Below are 16,931 nucleotides of genomic sequence, written 5' to 3' on the forward strand. Positions count from 1 at the left end.
TGGCCAGCGTGACATCGCTGCTCTGGCGAGCCAGAGCCGCACACGGAACGCCGTTTACCTTCCCGCTGGTAAGCGGTACCTATTTATCTACTTGCACCCGGAGGTGCTTTCGAACTGCTAGGTGGGCAGGCGCTGGGACCGAGCAGCGGGAGCGCACCCCGCCGCGGGGATTCGAACCGCCGACCTTTCGATCGGCAAGCCCTAGGCGCTGAGGCTTTAGCCCACAGCGCCACCTGCGTCCCAATGCTGCCTTTAGCATTAAGCATTTAAAGGTTGCAACTTTGCACAGTCTAATAGGCTTGTTTTCTGTGAGGAATTTTCGCTGCTGCAACTGTATCCCACATCTTCTGTAGGAGCTCAACTTGATGCTTTATTAGCCATTGTGTTCAGCTCAAGGATTTTAATGTCAGCATCTCAAGGCCCAGATGGCGTGGGGCCACATTATCTGAGCAGCTGAGTCTTCCTGCATGTTTCATAGCAACTGCATTGCAAAGCAAGCATTCTTGTCAGTTAAAGTTTCCACACTGGAGAGCATCACTTGTCCAGTTTTATTCATCTTGCTGTTTTCTGCAGTTTAAAACCTTTATTTAAAAGTTCATCGCAGGAAGTGGAATTTGAACACAGCTCTTGCACCTACTCTATTCTATTCCTGTTCTGGAGCTCAGTGTTTGTGTTTTGAAATGATCTGAAGATTCCTGACAAAGACGAAGATAAGGAACAGCTTTGTAAATAGCTGTGCATGATGAAGGGAGATTTGGGCTTGTGCTTCTTCCACAACACATCCATCGCCATGCCATGTGGCAAATTGTTTCTGGAACAGAAGGTGCTTCCAAAGGCAGTTTGTAATATGGGATTCTTTTAAAGCAGGAAAGCAACAAAACTAACCTGCCCACTGGGCATGCCTCAGCTTTTCAGAATGCCAGCAGGAGCTCTCTGGTTTCCAACCAAAAGCACAATATAAATTCATAATGCAAATGGTGGTGTGTTTGTAAAAGGAAGAGATACAAAACATTCTGAAGATTCAGATTCTGCAATTCCCAAGTAAATAAGACTACTGATAGGTTCACCCAAAAATCAGGCAGAGAAGCAGTTTTCAAATCTCCAAACCTAACTTTCTTTCCTTGGATAAATAATGGGAATTTGTGTTATGTAACTTCAAAATATGTGTGAGAGGTCTATTGATAAATAATAATAATAATAATAATAATAATAATAATAATATATATATATATATATATATATATATATATATATATATATATATAATGCAGTCCAAATCTTCCATTAAGCAGAATAGCCAAATTGATGCATGATGCAATCCTGCATCTATTCAAGTTAGTAATCAATTCTCCTTAATTTTATACCAGCTTCTAGGTTCTACTTACCTTTTTTATTTCGACTGTTCTTAATCCTTGTATTTCAGATGCTACTGTTAAAAAGGGAAACAGCACTGTTATCATTGGTTTTTTCCACTTTGAAACATTATTTTCTATGCACTCCAGAACAATTTATTTTTATCACTGTAAATGGTTACAATGTTTTCAAAGCAGTTTAAGGAACCTGGTAGCGCTAGTCTCCAAGTTCGCTTGTTTACTTAAAAGCACACAAAAAAAATGATAATTTTTTCCTTAAGCACATCTCTCTCTTTCCTTCGTGACATTTGTTTGGTCATTAAGTTGCTGCTGGAAAGTCAGGGTTACGTGCCACATCAGAGGCAATGGGGAACTTGCTTGATTTTTTCCCCATAGAAATAACCAGTGCTTTTTGGGTAAAATTAAAAAAAAATTGAAGTGCTGCTGCTTGTATCTTGATAAAAGTGTTGTGGATGCCAGCAAAAAAATGGCTGCCCCTGGCACCAGAAAAAGAGGTGGCAGTACGCCCATACTGTTGAATACTGCCACAAGAAAAGCTGGTTCTTGATTGTTTCAATTAGGGTGGGCATAAGAAAGATTGGCATCTACTCAGTGCTGAATTTACATATAAGCTAAACAAGCTATAGCTTAGGGCCCCACTCTCTTGGGCCCCCCCAAAAAAATTTAACCACAGTCTCTGGTTGGTATATCTGGTAGTTCTAGTCAAAAACAAAGTAGATAAAAATCTGCCCATCGTCCCTGGCTTAAACATTTCATTCCTAGAGGGAATAGAGTTTTGTTTTGTTTATTTCTGAAGTCACTGAGGTTCTGTCATGAATATCGCTTTCATCCCCATTGCACAAAATCTTTTTATATGTATACTTTCAATTGATAAGATAATTTGTTATATTTTCATACAATAATGAAATATCAACTGTTATCTGAATTGTATGGAGGCAAAATAAATAGAAGAAAAAACATACCACCGAAACAATACTGAGGATTACTACATTACCCACAGTAATGCATATGGATATACAATGGTACCCCGGGTTAATACGCTTCAGGTTACATGCGCTTCAGGTTACAGACTCCGCTAACCCAGAAATAGTACCTCGGGTTAAGAACTTTGCTTCAGGATGAGAACAGAAATCGTGCTCCGGCAGCGTGGCAGCATCAGGAGGCCCCATTAGCTAAAGTCGTGCTTCAGGTTAAGAACAGTTTCAGGTTAAGAACGGCCCTCCGGAACGAGTTAAACACTTAACCCGAGGTACCACTTTATAGAATCCCGTACTTTCAAATTCCAATACAGTATGAAGATGCCCCATTTCTCAATCAATCAGTTTTCTTTATGTCTACCTTCTCTGACTAGCCAAGTTTGTTAATTTTATCTTATATATAAATTATCCCACATTCTTAGGAAATAATCTGATATAAATGGATTATCTTTATTTTTCAAGTTCTGCCTTCTAATGGAAATTCCTACTGTTATTAAAAGGTGAGTAATAATTCCTTATTCTTCCATTGCAACTACTGGATTTCACAGACACAAGCATCATTAAGGGATCTAATGGCAAGTCATAGCTCGACATTTCCTGCACACAGCTGACGACCATTTTAGAAGCATACAGTTGATGTGTGACTGCTGACACACAGGTCCTTTTGGACCCGGAAGAGGGAGAAATGAGGGTGGGAAAGGGGGCATAACAGGCTTTGACCCAGAACACAACCCCTGTGGAAATGGAGAGTTGCCTGTACACTCAGGAATCAACTCCCAATATTTTTTAAAAAATTTTAGAACATGACCAATACACGTGAGCATAAAAGCACAAAATGCTATGTGATTGCTGGGAGAACAGCATGTATCTAACAGCACAGAAATAAGTGAGAAGATATTAGTTACAGAATTTGAACAGCAGCAGCTGAAACTTACAGGAATTCTTCTTCAGAGTACTTTCATAACTTTCTGGTGGGTTGGATCCCGAACCTGGGAAACTGAATGATGACAGGCTGCCGCTTCCCTCGCTGACCTTAAAGAGTTACACCACTGAGAATTACTAGAATCCATTGAATCCAGTTTTCTTTCTACATCAACAATGGCATGTTCAGATGTCCGGCTTAATAATCCAAAATACCAAACAAGCTTCGTGCAACCACACTCAGCCAGGTCACTCCTCTCTTCATAACAAACCAGGATATGAAGCCAAGGTTTGAAGTTTGTTTAATATCCTGATTTCTTTGGAAGCCATTAACCACAGTTTCCTAGTTAGGATGCAACAGGAAACTATAGTTAACCGGTTTCCTGGTTTTCTTGCAGAGGAAGGAGCAAAGTGGCTGCATGTAGCTTGTTCATAACTTGGATCACTGAGCTGATATTTTATCATCCAAGTATAACTACTGTCTCATATTTCATAAATATTTTACTTGGACCATGTCTGCCAGTTGTGCTCAAGGACATAGTCCCCCCATGGGAGCGAAAGTACAAGTATGAATGGCAAACTTAATAGTTTGCAGCATATTAGAGCAGTCAGAGCAAGAGCTTGGCAGAGTATCTTGTTTGGCATAAAAATACTGTGTACCGGTAGAAGGAAGCACTTTTCTGGAGGGAAAGAACCCTCCAGATATGTGAGATATTGTACTCTCTTTCCCTGCTAAATCAGACTTCTCAGCACCTATCTTGAATGGAGATGTAGCCAAGTTACTCAGAAAGACAATGGTCAATTCTGTTCCCTGTGCAGAGCAACCAATCAGGCATGCACAGCCCTCCTACAGATGCAGTACAGCTGCTAACAGTGAGAAGAGGGGTTAGCACCAGAACATCCCTTCAGGCATGGGAGGAGACAGAAAGGAGGGGAGGGGGACTAGATCACACCCCAAATGTTTAGTTGTGACAGCAAAAATCATACAGTTAAATCCCAACTTAGTTTTCAGTACATTTGTAGATGTGCCTTGCCTTACACAGCATTGGGAACAGGGCTGTGCTACACAGCAGCTTTGAGGATCTAAGCTGTTAAAAAAAAAAAAAGCTAGAATAAACCCAATATGGCTATGGGTACATAAAACTGCCTTTTATGTACTTGGCTTGGAGTTTATTCATCTCTGATCAGCCTCTACAGAAAAATCACTGCCACTGCGAAATCAATTCCCTTTTATTTGCTTATATAATTTTAACAATGCTTGTGATGGTTCCAAATGAAGCCAATGCAAGCAATTACAAACCTGGCTGCTCTGAGACGTTCTCCTCTCCGAATGGAATGGGCCTGCCTTTATTCTTCCAACTTCTAGTCTGACTGTACCTAATGAGCACTAGAGAGCAGGCATTATTTGTAAGACACAGATTCCTTAACCCAGAGTATAATGATGTAAAGGCATATCTTAGTTAAAGGAAGATCAAGGGCCATTTCACACGAGTCTTAGCTGAACCTTCTGTAAGTGTTGTCCATTGTGTGATTACACCCGTGCTGAGAAATTGCATGAACCTTGTCTAAAATCACAAAGGAGCATGTAGATTGCACATTGCCCATGCCTGCCAGTTGGTTCAACAAGGACATAGAGGGAGGTCCCTACAGAAGCAATGGCATAATAATGACGGTACATCAGCTGTATTTCACAGCCAGCTATGCCCATTAACAAACTGCTGTTTGGACAAGGTAACAAAATTATACTTTGAGTGCTTTAAGTGGGAGAAGCTCTTCTCTAACTGCAACATTGAATGGCATGTGAGAAGAATCAATTCCAAAATACACAAGAGAATGAAGAAGTCTTCACCAAATAAGGAATGCGACCCGAAACCTGTTTTGGAAAACCAAGCAAAACCACCTTCAGCCATTCCAGGCTTTGCTTCTGTACATTCCAAGTCCAACAGAAGTTTGCATTAGCCCCTACTTTAACCCTCAGCAAGGACATCCACTATTGATGTCTTCAGTGACCCCAACATTAAGTGGCTAAACCTAGCCCTTCTAACATCTAGCTAGCATTTCTTTTCTGCCCAGAGTATCACATAACGCAGCGCTAATGCTTCCCCCCTTTTTTATCCCCATCTACGAAAAAGCCACAACAACATGATGCTTGCAAGTTGCTTCAAAGCACAACATATAATCCTGACTTTGACAAGTAGGAATGATAAAGGAACTTCATTTAGAAAGAGTAGCTTTTGTTTCCACTGCTGGCCGTGCACTGCAGTGCTAAATCAGAAGTAGCAGCATATTTTAATCCCCCGGAACAAGTGAATATCTTTTAATCCCCAGTCTGTCAGTTCTGTATGTGCTGAACACAAAAATGAAAGCGGGGTGGGTGGGTGGGTGCGAACACGTACCTAAAAGGAACTGCTTAACTTAGGCCTTTCATTTGCTTTACAAATATGGAACGTTAAAAAATGCCAACCTTAGCATTCCTTAAGAAAATACCAGAAGAGACCGGGAACAATCAGCAGGGGTGGCCTCCCAGCAGCAGAGTCACTCACACTTAAAGGAATGGTGGTGGGGAGGTCAATAACCTCCTACCAATGTGCTGTTGCAGTGCCAACCTTCCCATCACCCTCTCTCCCAGGAAGTAGCCATGACTCCACTGCCAGAAGGCCCTTGTGCACAGTGGCAACCTCTGCTCACCAGACTTGTCCCTAGAATTACAAGGAAGTCCCTGTTACATCAGGCAAGAGGCCCATCAGATACCTATGGGAAGTCTGCAAGCCAGGTGGAAGTGCAACAGCACTATTCTCATTTTGGAAAAAGAGAGGACCCAGTATCCATTTATGCAGTTATGTTTTTCTCTATCGTTCTGCCATTACCTTTAACAAAGCGGCCACTGCTTCCTGGTTAGCATTTCGAACATCTTCCCCGTTCACCATTAATATCTGGTCTCCCTGCATCAGTCTCCCATCCAGATCTGCTATGCCTCCTTTGACAATGTCTGACACAAACACTCCAGTGTCATTCCTGCAAACAAAATAATGGAAGTATATTTTGTTCTGTTTCTTTATTTAAAACATTATATATTGCCCTTCAAGAAGACATTTCCAAGGTGGCTTACTATGAACTTATGAATGTATTCATTACATAGTTACCTGGTTAAGAACGAGCTTTTAAAAGCAATGATCAAACAAGTATTTTGGTGGGTAACATGAGATTTCAGCACTTTCTCATATACACATACAACCTAACAGGATGGATTCTCATATGCAGATCTTACAGCAGAATATGGTGTCCTGGTGAATAAGGGAGACCAAGGTAACAATGCCATAGACACAATTGCTCCTTACGCCAAATATGAATTTATTTCTGCAGTCATAAAGTGTGGAAACTAAGAATTACAACATGCTGAATTTAGTAAGAATTTAGTTTGTGTATGTCAGCAGAGGGGACTGGTAGGCCAGATTCCCTGGCAGGCCAAGTCTGACAGGTAGAAAGGTTTGTTTACCTGCCAATCATCTGATGTCACAATGACATCAGGTGATGCTGTGCTTTGAAGTCCTTATTGTTGGAACTGGTGGCTCAAACAAGAACCATCTTGGCTGTGAGTCCTGGAAGATCTGCTCCCTGCCTTGGAGGCCTTTTCCAACCTGGGCAGGAGGATATGGCTCTGACTGACTCCAACTACAAAAGCTGAAGCTGCTTAACAGACTCTAGGGCCAGGGTGTTGTTTGGAGGTTTTTGCAGTGGGATTATTGAGGATGGTTTGAACCGATGGTTTGAATAGAGGAAGGGCAAATAAAATTATGTGTGTGTGTATGAGCCAGGGAGTGCGAGGCTGTCTAAAAGTGCTTTGCCAAGGCAGCTGTTTTTCTTCTTTCCAGATCACCTGATTGGTGCATGTAAAGATGTTATGTTCCGGTGGTTACATTTGTGTTAAGAGACTTAGGAGTAATGCATCTATCAATAGCTTCTTCATTCTTGGGGGTTGCTGAAGAAAAGGATCTTCTTTATCTTGCCCTTTTCTGAGCAACTTTGCTATCTAGTCAAACAAGGAAGCTTAGAGACTTAATAGCAGATGCAGTCCCAAAGGGGACAACATTTCCTCACCCCTAAGCAGTAAGGGTAGAAAGCTCTTATTTTAGTTGTACAGATGAGGAAGTGAATCTGACTTGCAGCATGGCTAAGCAAGAGGCGAGGGGTGCGTTGAAACTATATCTCCGTTGGGTGTTATATTGGATTAGACAAAGTGACTATTGCATTTATATAGTGGTCAGATGAAGAGTTCTTTATTTTCTGAATCTTATTTTTCTATCTTTCTCTTTTAACCTATTTTCTACTCTTTCTATTCATTTATTTTTCTTTCTCTATTTCTCCCCCCCACCCCTTTGTGTTTTTTATTGTATCTAGATCTTGGTTTGTTTGAGAAAAGCAGGGGGGGGGGGAGAGAGAGATTAAGCTTTGTATTTTTCTCTATAAACCTTAATGTAATGCATTTCCAAAAAAATAAATAAAGGTATTTCACATTTCCAAAAAGAAAGAAAGAAAGAAAGAAAGAGAAATAAACTATATCTCCCAGGTCAAAGCTGCACTCACTAACAACATTAGTGAGAGAAGGTGAAGTAAGAATTCCCTCTCTTAGCATTAAGGCAGGCGATTCTTATTTCACCTTCTCTCAGCAATGTTGTCTCTGCATTAGCTTGCACACAAACAGGGCCAGATTTAGGTTTGATGAGACCCTAAGCTACTGAAGGTAGCTGTCCTAGGTCAACAACAAATTGTTGCTGTTTTTTTGTTGAATATATGCTATATGGTAATTTATGGACCTAATAGGTATCTAAAGCCCTTTGCACATAACAAATAGGATCCTACACAACACAAAGCACTTTTGCTGTATGTAGATTTTACTTTATTTGTTTTTTATCTTATATTTGGAAATCCAGGTTTTTTCCCTTTAAATTTTTTTTTGGGGGGGGGCAAGAGAGTGGGGCCCTAAGCTATAGCTTGCTTAACTTATACGTAAATCCGGCACTGCACACAAAGACCAAACAGACTTCTAGAAGATCTCCTCATGTACCCACCTCTTCCCAACAATACTTAATCCAAGGCCTTTGCCTGGCTTCTTCTGTAGCTCTATACTGAGCACATCATACATGTCTTCTTCCTTATACTGAGCTTCGTCCCTGTAGACAGTGAGGCGGACTTTCTGAGGCGTCTGTCTGAGAACGTTTATGGCCTCGTCGTGCGTTGCGTTCCTTAGGTCGATTCCGTTCACCTGGGATTCAATTGTATGGCAGATGTCAGAAGCATATAGCCCCCCCCTCTAGTCCACTCCTGCCTTTCTCCTTGCCCCCCCTCCCACTTTCAGAAGTATGCAATGTAAGGATGGCTTGTACGTTGTGCAATGTTATACCTCCAAGATCTGATCACCAGCCCAGAGCCTTCCATCTTTGGACGCTGCTCCTTCTTCATACACCTCATGGATAATAATCGCACCCTGTGGATTTAAAAAGCAAAATATAAAACTTGCTAGACCTTTTCGTTCATCATTCAGTTCAACTATTTTGAGCCTAAAAAAAAGAATAAACGGGGGTTTTGTGGAGATCTCAAAGGAATACAGATGAATCAAATTTTACTAAGGAATGGGAGAAAGTATGTAATGTATCTGAAAAGTTATTGTAAAGAACTACACACTTTAGGAGGTTTGACAGAAATCTTGTGGTAAAAAAATTGAATTATGGACTGATTAAGGTTTTATAATAATTGGAATTAATGAGAAGTTGCAGAAGGAAAATAATAACAAAAGGAACCACAAAAGGGGGGAGAGTCCAAAGGGATACATTGTTTGTATTCTGTCTTTTTTTTGGGGGGGGGGGTCTTTTTTCTTAGTATTTGTAAAATTGAAAATGCACACACACACACAAAGCAATACACATGAATAGTGGTGCCTAGAATAAATTCCGGTACAAAAGTAAAAAATGTATTTAAAGAAGTTTTCATTTGCTGTCCTGATGAAAGTGTGTGGTCAAGAAAAACAAAAAGAGGGAAAGCACCAATGTTTGTGTGTGAGAGTGAGTGAGTGAAATTTCAATGGTGCACGGAAATAAAGATTGCATTTACATAATACATTTCAAAGCACCCTTCTTCGGGAGCACTACAGATTTGAACAGCAACATTTCACACTTCAGAAAAAAATGTTAAAATGCTTATAAAACATAATAAGGATTAAACCCATTTATTTAAAATGTATTTTATGTGGCAAGTGGCAACAAATACGTTTAGAAACTTTGTAACACTTGTATGGATGCTAAACACACACACACAATCAAGCAAACAAACAGAATTGGTGGGGGGGGACACCCCCCCGCCTAGTGCAATTATGGACATAAATTTTATTCCCCAACTTAGAGATCAATTGTTTCCATCCATTTATTTGAGTCACATTATATACTGTATTTTTCCATGTATAACGCCCCCTTTTATAAGACTCCAAATGGGGGGACTCCAAATTAAGAAAATGGGAGAGGGGGAGATTTCCCAGAGTTGTTGAACTCTTTTGGAGAGGATTACCCATACTTGTAGAGCTTTGGGGGGGGGGGGAGATTGCCAAAATTCACTCAACCACCAGACTTCCAATAACACACTAACAATCTCCGGCTCTCGGCACCAACCAATCCCATGTCCCCCTTTTCACTATCTGTGTATAAGACGAGCCCCAATTTTTAATATGATTTTTATAGACAAAACCCTAGTCTTATACACAGAAAAGTACGGTATGTCAAAGAAAGAAGCATTTTCCTTCTTAGGAACTTTAGCTTGGGGTTATGAAAGGCATTCGTTACAAACCAGCAAAGTATCGGCTCCTCCTACTATGCTCAAGCCAAGACCGGTGCGTCCCTTGGAGATATCGATTGTCGTTTCACAACCCGGGATGATTGGGCATGTAGCTGGGTCAGATATCAATGTGGCTGGAGTTGAGGACCTGCTTGTGTCTAGAAACAGAAAATCGACTAGTTATAGCTATAGCTGCTCTCCTCCTTAAAAATCATTGTCTACTATGGACTTTATCCTTTTATTCATTAAGGTGAAGAAGGCTTTTGTTGTCCATTCTACTGCCCCCAACACATATACGGTTCGCCTCAATGCACATAAGAAAACCTGTGATGAGATGTTGTTTTCAACTTTTTCCATGTGGGATGTCTGCCACTCCCACTTTGGCTGACGGTACATCATATTTTGTTTGTAGGGTCTTTAATTACTTTATTCAACTGTTTTGGCCAAGGATCAGGAGGTATATGCTTTTGTTTTGTTTTAAAAAATGCAACCTATGATTTTATCTTATTTTCCTATTCCTTAATAGACTACTTAAATTGGATTTCTGCAGTGATCTAGTCAGGCCTGCTCATTCAACCAGCTTGGACTCATGCCATAGACTGGTGAAGTGAAGGGCACTAAAATCACAGTTACGTCCAACTGATGATAAGTAAATTTCCCTACTTGGAAGAAAACCAATAATTTCTAAGTGCCTTTGGCTTGCTAGGCAAAATCACAGGTATGCAGCTTTCTAATAATAATAATGTCACAAAGCGACTTACAGCAATATCTAAACATTAAAATCAATTACAACAAAGCCAATTAAAAAAAACACATTTATACAGACAAAAGACAGGTCTTACAGTATCTGCCACACTAATGGAGTACTTAGAATAATTCATATTAAGGCCCCAAAGCCTGGGTAAAAAGGCAAGTTTTTGCCTGCTGCATAAAAATAAAGATGTGTCTGGCAAGCCTCCATGCAGAAAGCCTTGTTGCTGGGCTTATGAACCATGGCTTGTTTTAACAATGGTTTGTTATTTTATCTAAATGTAATAGCTTTGCTTAAGCATCTTTTGTTTAGCCATCCCACCCTAGACACTCATTAAGGGAAAGAGGCCCAAGGAAACAGCAGCTTGAAAACAAACCAAGCTTTGGAGAAATAAATAAGCTGTGGTTTCTAGTCTTGTCTGCGCATTGTCTCATGGTTTGGTGAACAAAACCATGGCTAAAACAGACCATGTTTTAGTTCTACGAATGAATGCAGCCATTGTAAGCATTTGTCACTGAATTCTTTTCCAAGACTTGGGGTAATCTAGAAGATTCTTACTTTTAACCGACTCTGGTTCTGGTGATTCAGAAGGTGGAACAACGGCTGATTGTTGGATATTAGTTCTCTCACCCGAAGTAGCACTGTAAATCGGTGTTTGTGACTGAGCAGCTGTCTGACTCTCCTCTTCAGCTGAATTGATTGTGAGTTTCACAGTGGGCTTTGATGTCTTCAGCAAACTGATAAACTTGAACAGTAAAAAAGAGCAAACTTTCATGCAACAAGCCAATAGAGATACATGATTTTTTTTCATTCTAGAGTATAGCAGGCATATTGTAACAGATTTCCAAGAGCATGCATAGGAGTCAACTCCTGGGGACCGAGGTCCTGTTGGCTCCCCCCAAAAAATTTGAGGGGCCCAGGGGGCCCCAAAGTCAATAGGCATTGCCATTCAAATGGTGTGTGTGCCACATCTTGTAATTGATTATGTGGGGTGCTGCCCCCCCATATCTTATTCAAGTCATGGTAGATGCCGCTTCTTTCAACACATAACTTGAGAGGCTTTTTATATTTTAAAATGCCCTGTGGTCCTCAGGTGAAAGGCAGTGTAGAAATTTAATAAATAATAATGAAATAATAAATTCAGCTGCTTTAAAAAGGGAGCTGGAATCCCTGCTCTGCCCTTTCCCTCCAAAGAGGTGATCACAAGAAAGGACCCCAGGGCAGCAAACAACAAAACAGGATTAAAAACATTTAAATATCCTCACAGCTAAATAATATGCCCCACGAGCCACTTCAACTTCCCCAAAAAGCCAACATAAAGTGGTATCTCGTGTTCAGAAGTGCAACAGGAAGGAATGAGAAGGAAGAGAAAAGAATTAGCAACCCTCCTGAAACAGACAGACCATCCATGGTCCCATAGGACCTGACTAAATGCCTAAACAGAATCCTGGTATCTGTATCTTTATGCCCTTCAACGGTTGTATAGAACAGGAGTCAGTAAGTCGAATGCTGTAAGGAATTGCTCAAGTACCTTTTCTATAGGATACCCCACAACAACTTCATTGTCTACTGCCAGAATCTGATCTCCAACTTTAATTCGGCCATCCTGAAATAAAAATAACAACACTGGGATGGGATGTGTGTGAGGGGGGGAGAAGGTTTCCCCATCTATACACTTATTATCTTCTTCTCTGAATGGATCACAATTTAACAGCCTTACCTTTCCTGCTGCACCATGCTCTGTTAAGCTCTGAATAACCACACCGTTAAATGTGTCTTCTTCACCAATGGCAATACCTATGCCTCCTTGATCCTAAGAAATACAAAGGGACACCCAGAGTTATAGAAGAATGTCAATCAAAGCTGTCTTAAGTATGAAAGCTTGAGGAGTGCTATCTTTGTTAATTTCTTTGAAACATGGCCCAAACGATCTGCACCACTCGAACGCATTGATCAAAACGAGTTCACTCCTCTGAAACTTGTGGCACCGTCCCTGGCAGTTTAAATGTTGCAAGGTGCATATGAAATACTTATTTCAGAAAATGCACATTAAAAAAGTGAGACAGAGAGACTGACAGAGGTGGCATTAAAGCAGAAATTAATGCAGAAAGGACAGAATTATGGAACATATTCAGAGAGACCATGTGCATCTATATGGTTTAGACATTTGTTGCTCTTGAATATTGGCTCTTGAATAAATAGGGATTTTTTTTGTATGCTTATAATTTGTTTGATTACAGTGGTACCTCTGGTTGCGAATGGGATCCGTTCCGGAGCCCCGTTTGCAACATGAGCAGAATGCAACCTGTGTCTGCGCGGGTCACGATTCACCGCTTCTGCGCATGCATGTGACATCATTTTGAGGGTCTGCACATGCGCAAGCGGCAAAACCTGGAAGTGACCCGTAAGTAAGCCGCGGGTCGTATCCTGAAAGAATGTAACCTGAACCGAACGTAACAAAAGCTATTTCCTTTTTGAAATACACACACACACACACACACACATTTGTATACCACCTTATACCCGCAGTTCACAACACACACACACACACACACACAGAGAGAGAGAGAGAGAGAGAGAGAGAGAGAGAGAGAATAATGTTCCTAAGTAAATCCATGCTTAGCATAAGAGTATGAACTTCATAAAGCAATTCAGTTAAAAATATATTCGCTGCAGATAAGAACAGGCATAGAGAAAGGCTCCATTTGTACAAAGCAAAAAAGAGTGTTTAGTATTACAAGAACTAGCCTTGAGCACTGAGTTCCACACGCTAAACTGTGGTAAATCTTAATTATAGTATAGTTAGTTAGTTAATTATAGTTAGTTGAAACAAGGGGCTGAAGCTAGGTTGTTTTAACAAATCCTAGTTACCATTTCCCACAGCTTGTCTAAATCTAGACAATACAGCAATATGTGGTTAATCTAAAATTAAAGTAAAAAACATCCAAATTCCTCCACACCTGAGGATTGATGAAAGGGAGGGTGAGAATGTGAATCTGAGGCCTGCTACAACTCATTTTCATGGTTTAGTTATGTTTTGAATGAAGCCAAACACATTGCTGGATTTTGGGAAGTCTAAGACTATGCAACAGCATAATGACCACATAGATAACCCCATGTGATCCAATACAGAATGGGAAAACACATGGATTCTGAGAATGAAACTGAGTGTTGATTGTAAGATTGAAAACTGAGACCATAAGAGAAATTTATACATTCATAGTAGGAAATGGTCCCTTCCCCTTCAGACTAAAGAAATTACAGACACAAATCTGTTTGCAGCCATTTGCATCAGCATCTACTCACTTTAGGCAATTCCACATTTTTAATATTCTTATATAAACTCAAATCTATAGGAAAAATAGAGCTTGGATCATTCACTTCACCCTGAAAGAAAGAAAATATTGTATCAAAATATATCAATACAGAAAAACATAACACGCCATGCTCATTATAGAGGTCACAAAACCAATGCACTAATGACATCCCGGCAACGACCAATTTACGCACGTCCAATTGACATGTGACCATGCACACGTAAAAAAAGGTAAAGGTAAGGTAAAGGACCTCTGGACTGTTAAGTCCAGTCAAAGGCGACTATGTGGTTGCGAAGCTCATCTCGCTTTCAGGCCAAGGGAGCCAGTGTTTGTCCACAGACAGCTTTCCAGGTCATGTGGCTAGCACGATTAAACTGCTTCTGGCACAACGGAACACCGTAATGGAAACCAAAGCACATGGAATCACCGTTTACCTTCCCGCTGCAGTGGTACCTATTTATCTATTGCCACTGGTGTGCTTTTGAACTGCTAGGTTGGCAGGAGCTGGGACAGAGCAACAGGAGCTAACTCTGTTGCGGGGATTTGAACTGCCAACCTTCTGACCAGCAAGCCCAAGAGGCTCAGTGGTTTAGACCACAGCGCCACCCGCATCCCTTCATGCGCACGTGCATTGCGGCAAGCTGGATATGGCAGGGGAAAGGGGCAGGGCAAAACGGGTTTATGTGTGCTTCGTCGTTACACACGATGACCCGGAACGCAACCCCCACGCAAAGTGGGGGTCGCCTGTACTAATGGCAATCTCATTTCTCCGTGTGCCAAACCTTATGGAGCCAAAATGTCACTGTCCACATAGGAGATAATGTATTTGGGGGAGGGGGGAAGAAGCCACTGGGCATGCTCATTGTTCAACAAGCTACTAGGCTACTGGCTACTAGGGACAAAAATGAAAAGCCAGGGTAGGAGGGGCAATGGAGCAGGGTATTCTGGAAGCAGCAGTGCTCTGTGCTGCAACATTTTGTTTAACGCAAACCTCCCTCCCCGCTCCCAATTTCAGATTTATATTAAAGTACCTCTGTTAAAACAAGTCTTGCTCAAGTCTACCTTGATTCCTCTTGTTTCGAAGCTATTTACAACATACTGAAGAGCACCCCCTTTCCCCCATACCTACCACTATTAATTCTATCACATGAAAATAAATATGAAATACAAATTGTACCTCTTCATACTGAAGTAGCCCAGAAGAGGAAGGTGAAGTCTCTGTTGATTTCCCAGGACAAACAGCCATCTGTTGGACAGCATCTTTGTTTCTATAATATATGGAGCAGAAAGTTTTCAAAACGAACTCTACAATACTTTCGACAGCTAAAGCATTTGCTTTTTGCTTTTTGAAGGACATACCCGCAATAGTGGTAAATCCTGAAAAGCAAATATATCATTCAGGGAAGCTTTTAGCAATGCTTCAAAAGTTGAATTATATGGAGAAAGATACTGTTGAATATGCATTTAGATATTACAAAATGTTAAAAATAGATACAAACATTAGAGGTTGCTTACCTGATAAATATGATTTTTACTTTAGAAGGTGCACATTTTATTATTGAAGATGCATTCTGATGAGTCTTTCCATAGAGAACTTGTCCATTTATCTAGATAAATCAGAATGGCATGGATACTTACTTTAATTATGAATACCAGCTTTGTTCCACAGACAAAAGCAAACTTGATTTCTTTGTCACTATTGTTATTAAAACTGCTATTCAACCATTGTGGTTGCAATGCACTAATCCTGTATCTCTATACTACAATTGTTATCTCCTTTTTTAGTATATAAAACAGCTGCTGGTTTGTATTTGGCTCTCGACTGGCTGAAATCGTCCTTCACTAGGTTGCAGTGGGCTGGCTGACTTTGGGAACATCGTTATCAATCTCCACTATTGATTGATCACCTCGTGACTCACTGTTTGTCAAATGGAAAAAAAAGGCATGAAGACAGCAGGTTTATACAAGCAAGTAAAGGTAAATCAGCCCACTCCAACTAGGTCATTTTGTAAACGAGCATGGAAATGAAAATAAAAGGTATTTTATGCAGTTCCTGGAGTGCACTGAAGTCCTCATTGAACAGAGTAAGATTTGCTTCTGATTAAACATACATGGGATTCCTTCCAGTAGCACCTTAAAGACCAACTAAGTTAGTTCTTGGTATGAGCTTTCGTGTGCATGCACACTTCTTCAGATAAGAATTCAGATAACTTCTTCAGATAAGATTCTTATCTGAAGAAGTGTGCATGCACACGAAAGCTCATACCAAGAACTAACTTAGTTGGTCTTTAAGGTGCTACTGGAAGGAATTTTTTTATTTTGACTATGGCAGACCAACACGGCTACCTATCTGTAACTGGATACATGGGATTGTTCTGCTGTTGCATACTGTGTCTAAGCAGTGTGCTTGTGATTCGAGGACCCTATCCTCGCTTGGGGAATAAAGACACGTGGACACGGTATATAAATCATCAATATGAGGCCAGAAACACTTTTGCACAGCTTTTACAGGTGCACCAATCACACCTGTTCCTGGAAAAGGGAGATGTAACCATGTTCACATATGCCTTGGTCACACTTAAGTTTAGTGCAACATACTCTACATACTTTGAAGAATATTTGGAAGCTTCAGTTGGTTATGACATGCTCCTGCCTGTCTATACTGACTAGTGCCCATTGTTTAGAATATGTGACCCCAAATTTGTTCAAGCTCCTAGACCATTTCTGAGCCCAATTCTAAGCATTGGCAATGATTACCCTGAGAGCCCTA

The 16,931-nt window shown here is 40.6% G+C and overlaps 1 protein-coding gene across 16 annotated transcripts in view; it reads right to left on the reverse strand.

Annotated features, from left to right (window-relative positions):
* The window catches only part of MPDZ (multiple PDZ domain crumbs cell polarity complex component), a 134,246-nt gene that overhangs the window by 12,817 nt on the left and 104,498 nt on the right, over positions 1-16,931 (reverse strand). For 10 of the 16 annotated variants that reach the window (XM_082204478.1, XM_082204468.1, XM_082204469.1 and 7 more), the window contains 13 exons: positions 15,677-15,768; positions 15,339-15,429; positions 14,151-14,231; positions 12,565-12,657; positions 12,376-12,450; positions 11,403-11,589; positions 10,106-10,251; positions 8,673-8,756; positions 8,341-8,534; positions 6,139-6,286; positions 4,572-4,658; positions 3,286-3,382; positions 1,386-1,429 (listed from right to left, as the gene is read on the reverse strand). In XM_082204478.1, coding sequence (XP_082060604.1) covers positions 1,386-1,429; positions 3,286-3,382; positions 4,572-4,658; positions 6,139-6,286; positions 8,341-8,534; positions 8,673-8,756; positions 10,106-10,251; positions 11,403-11,589; positions 12,376-12,450; positions 12,565-12,657; positions 14,151-14,231; positions 15,339-15,429; positions 15,677-15,768 — 1,419 coding nt within the window. The remainder of the gene's footprint in view (positions 1-1,385; positions 1,430-3,285; positions 3,383-4,571; positions 4,659-6,138; positions 6,287-8,340; positions 8,535-8,672; positions 8,757-10,105; positions 10,252-11,402; positions 11,590-12,375; positions 12,451-12,564; positions 12,658-14,150; positions 14,232-15,338; positions 15,430-15,676; positions 15,769-16,931) is intronic. The other 6 variants (XM_082204477.1, XM_082204474.1, XM_082204475.1 and 3 more) reach the window with 4 other exon arrangements.

Source organism: Podarcis vaucheri (assembly GCF_965113315.1).
Source record: "Podarcis vaucheri genome assembly, chromosome: 17".
In the NCBI taxonomy this organism is placed as follows: Eukaryota; Metazoa; Chordata; class Lepidosauria; order Squamata; family Lacertidae; genus Podarcis; species Podarcis vaucheri.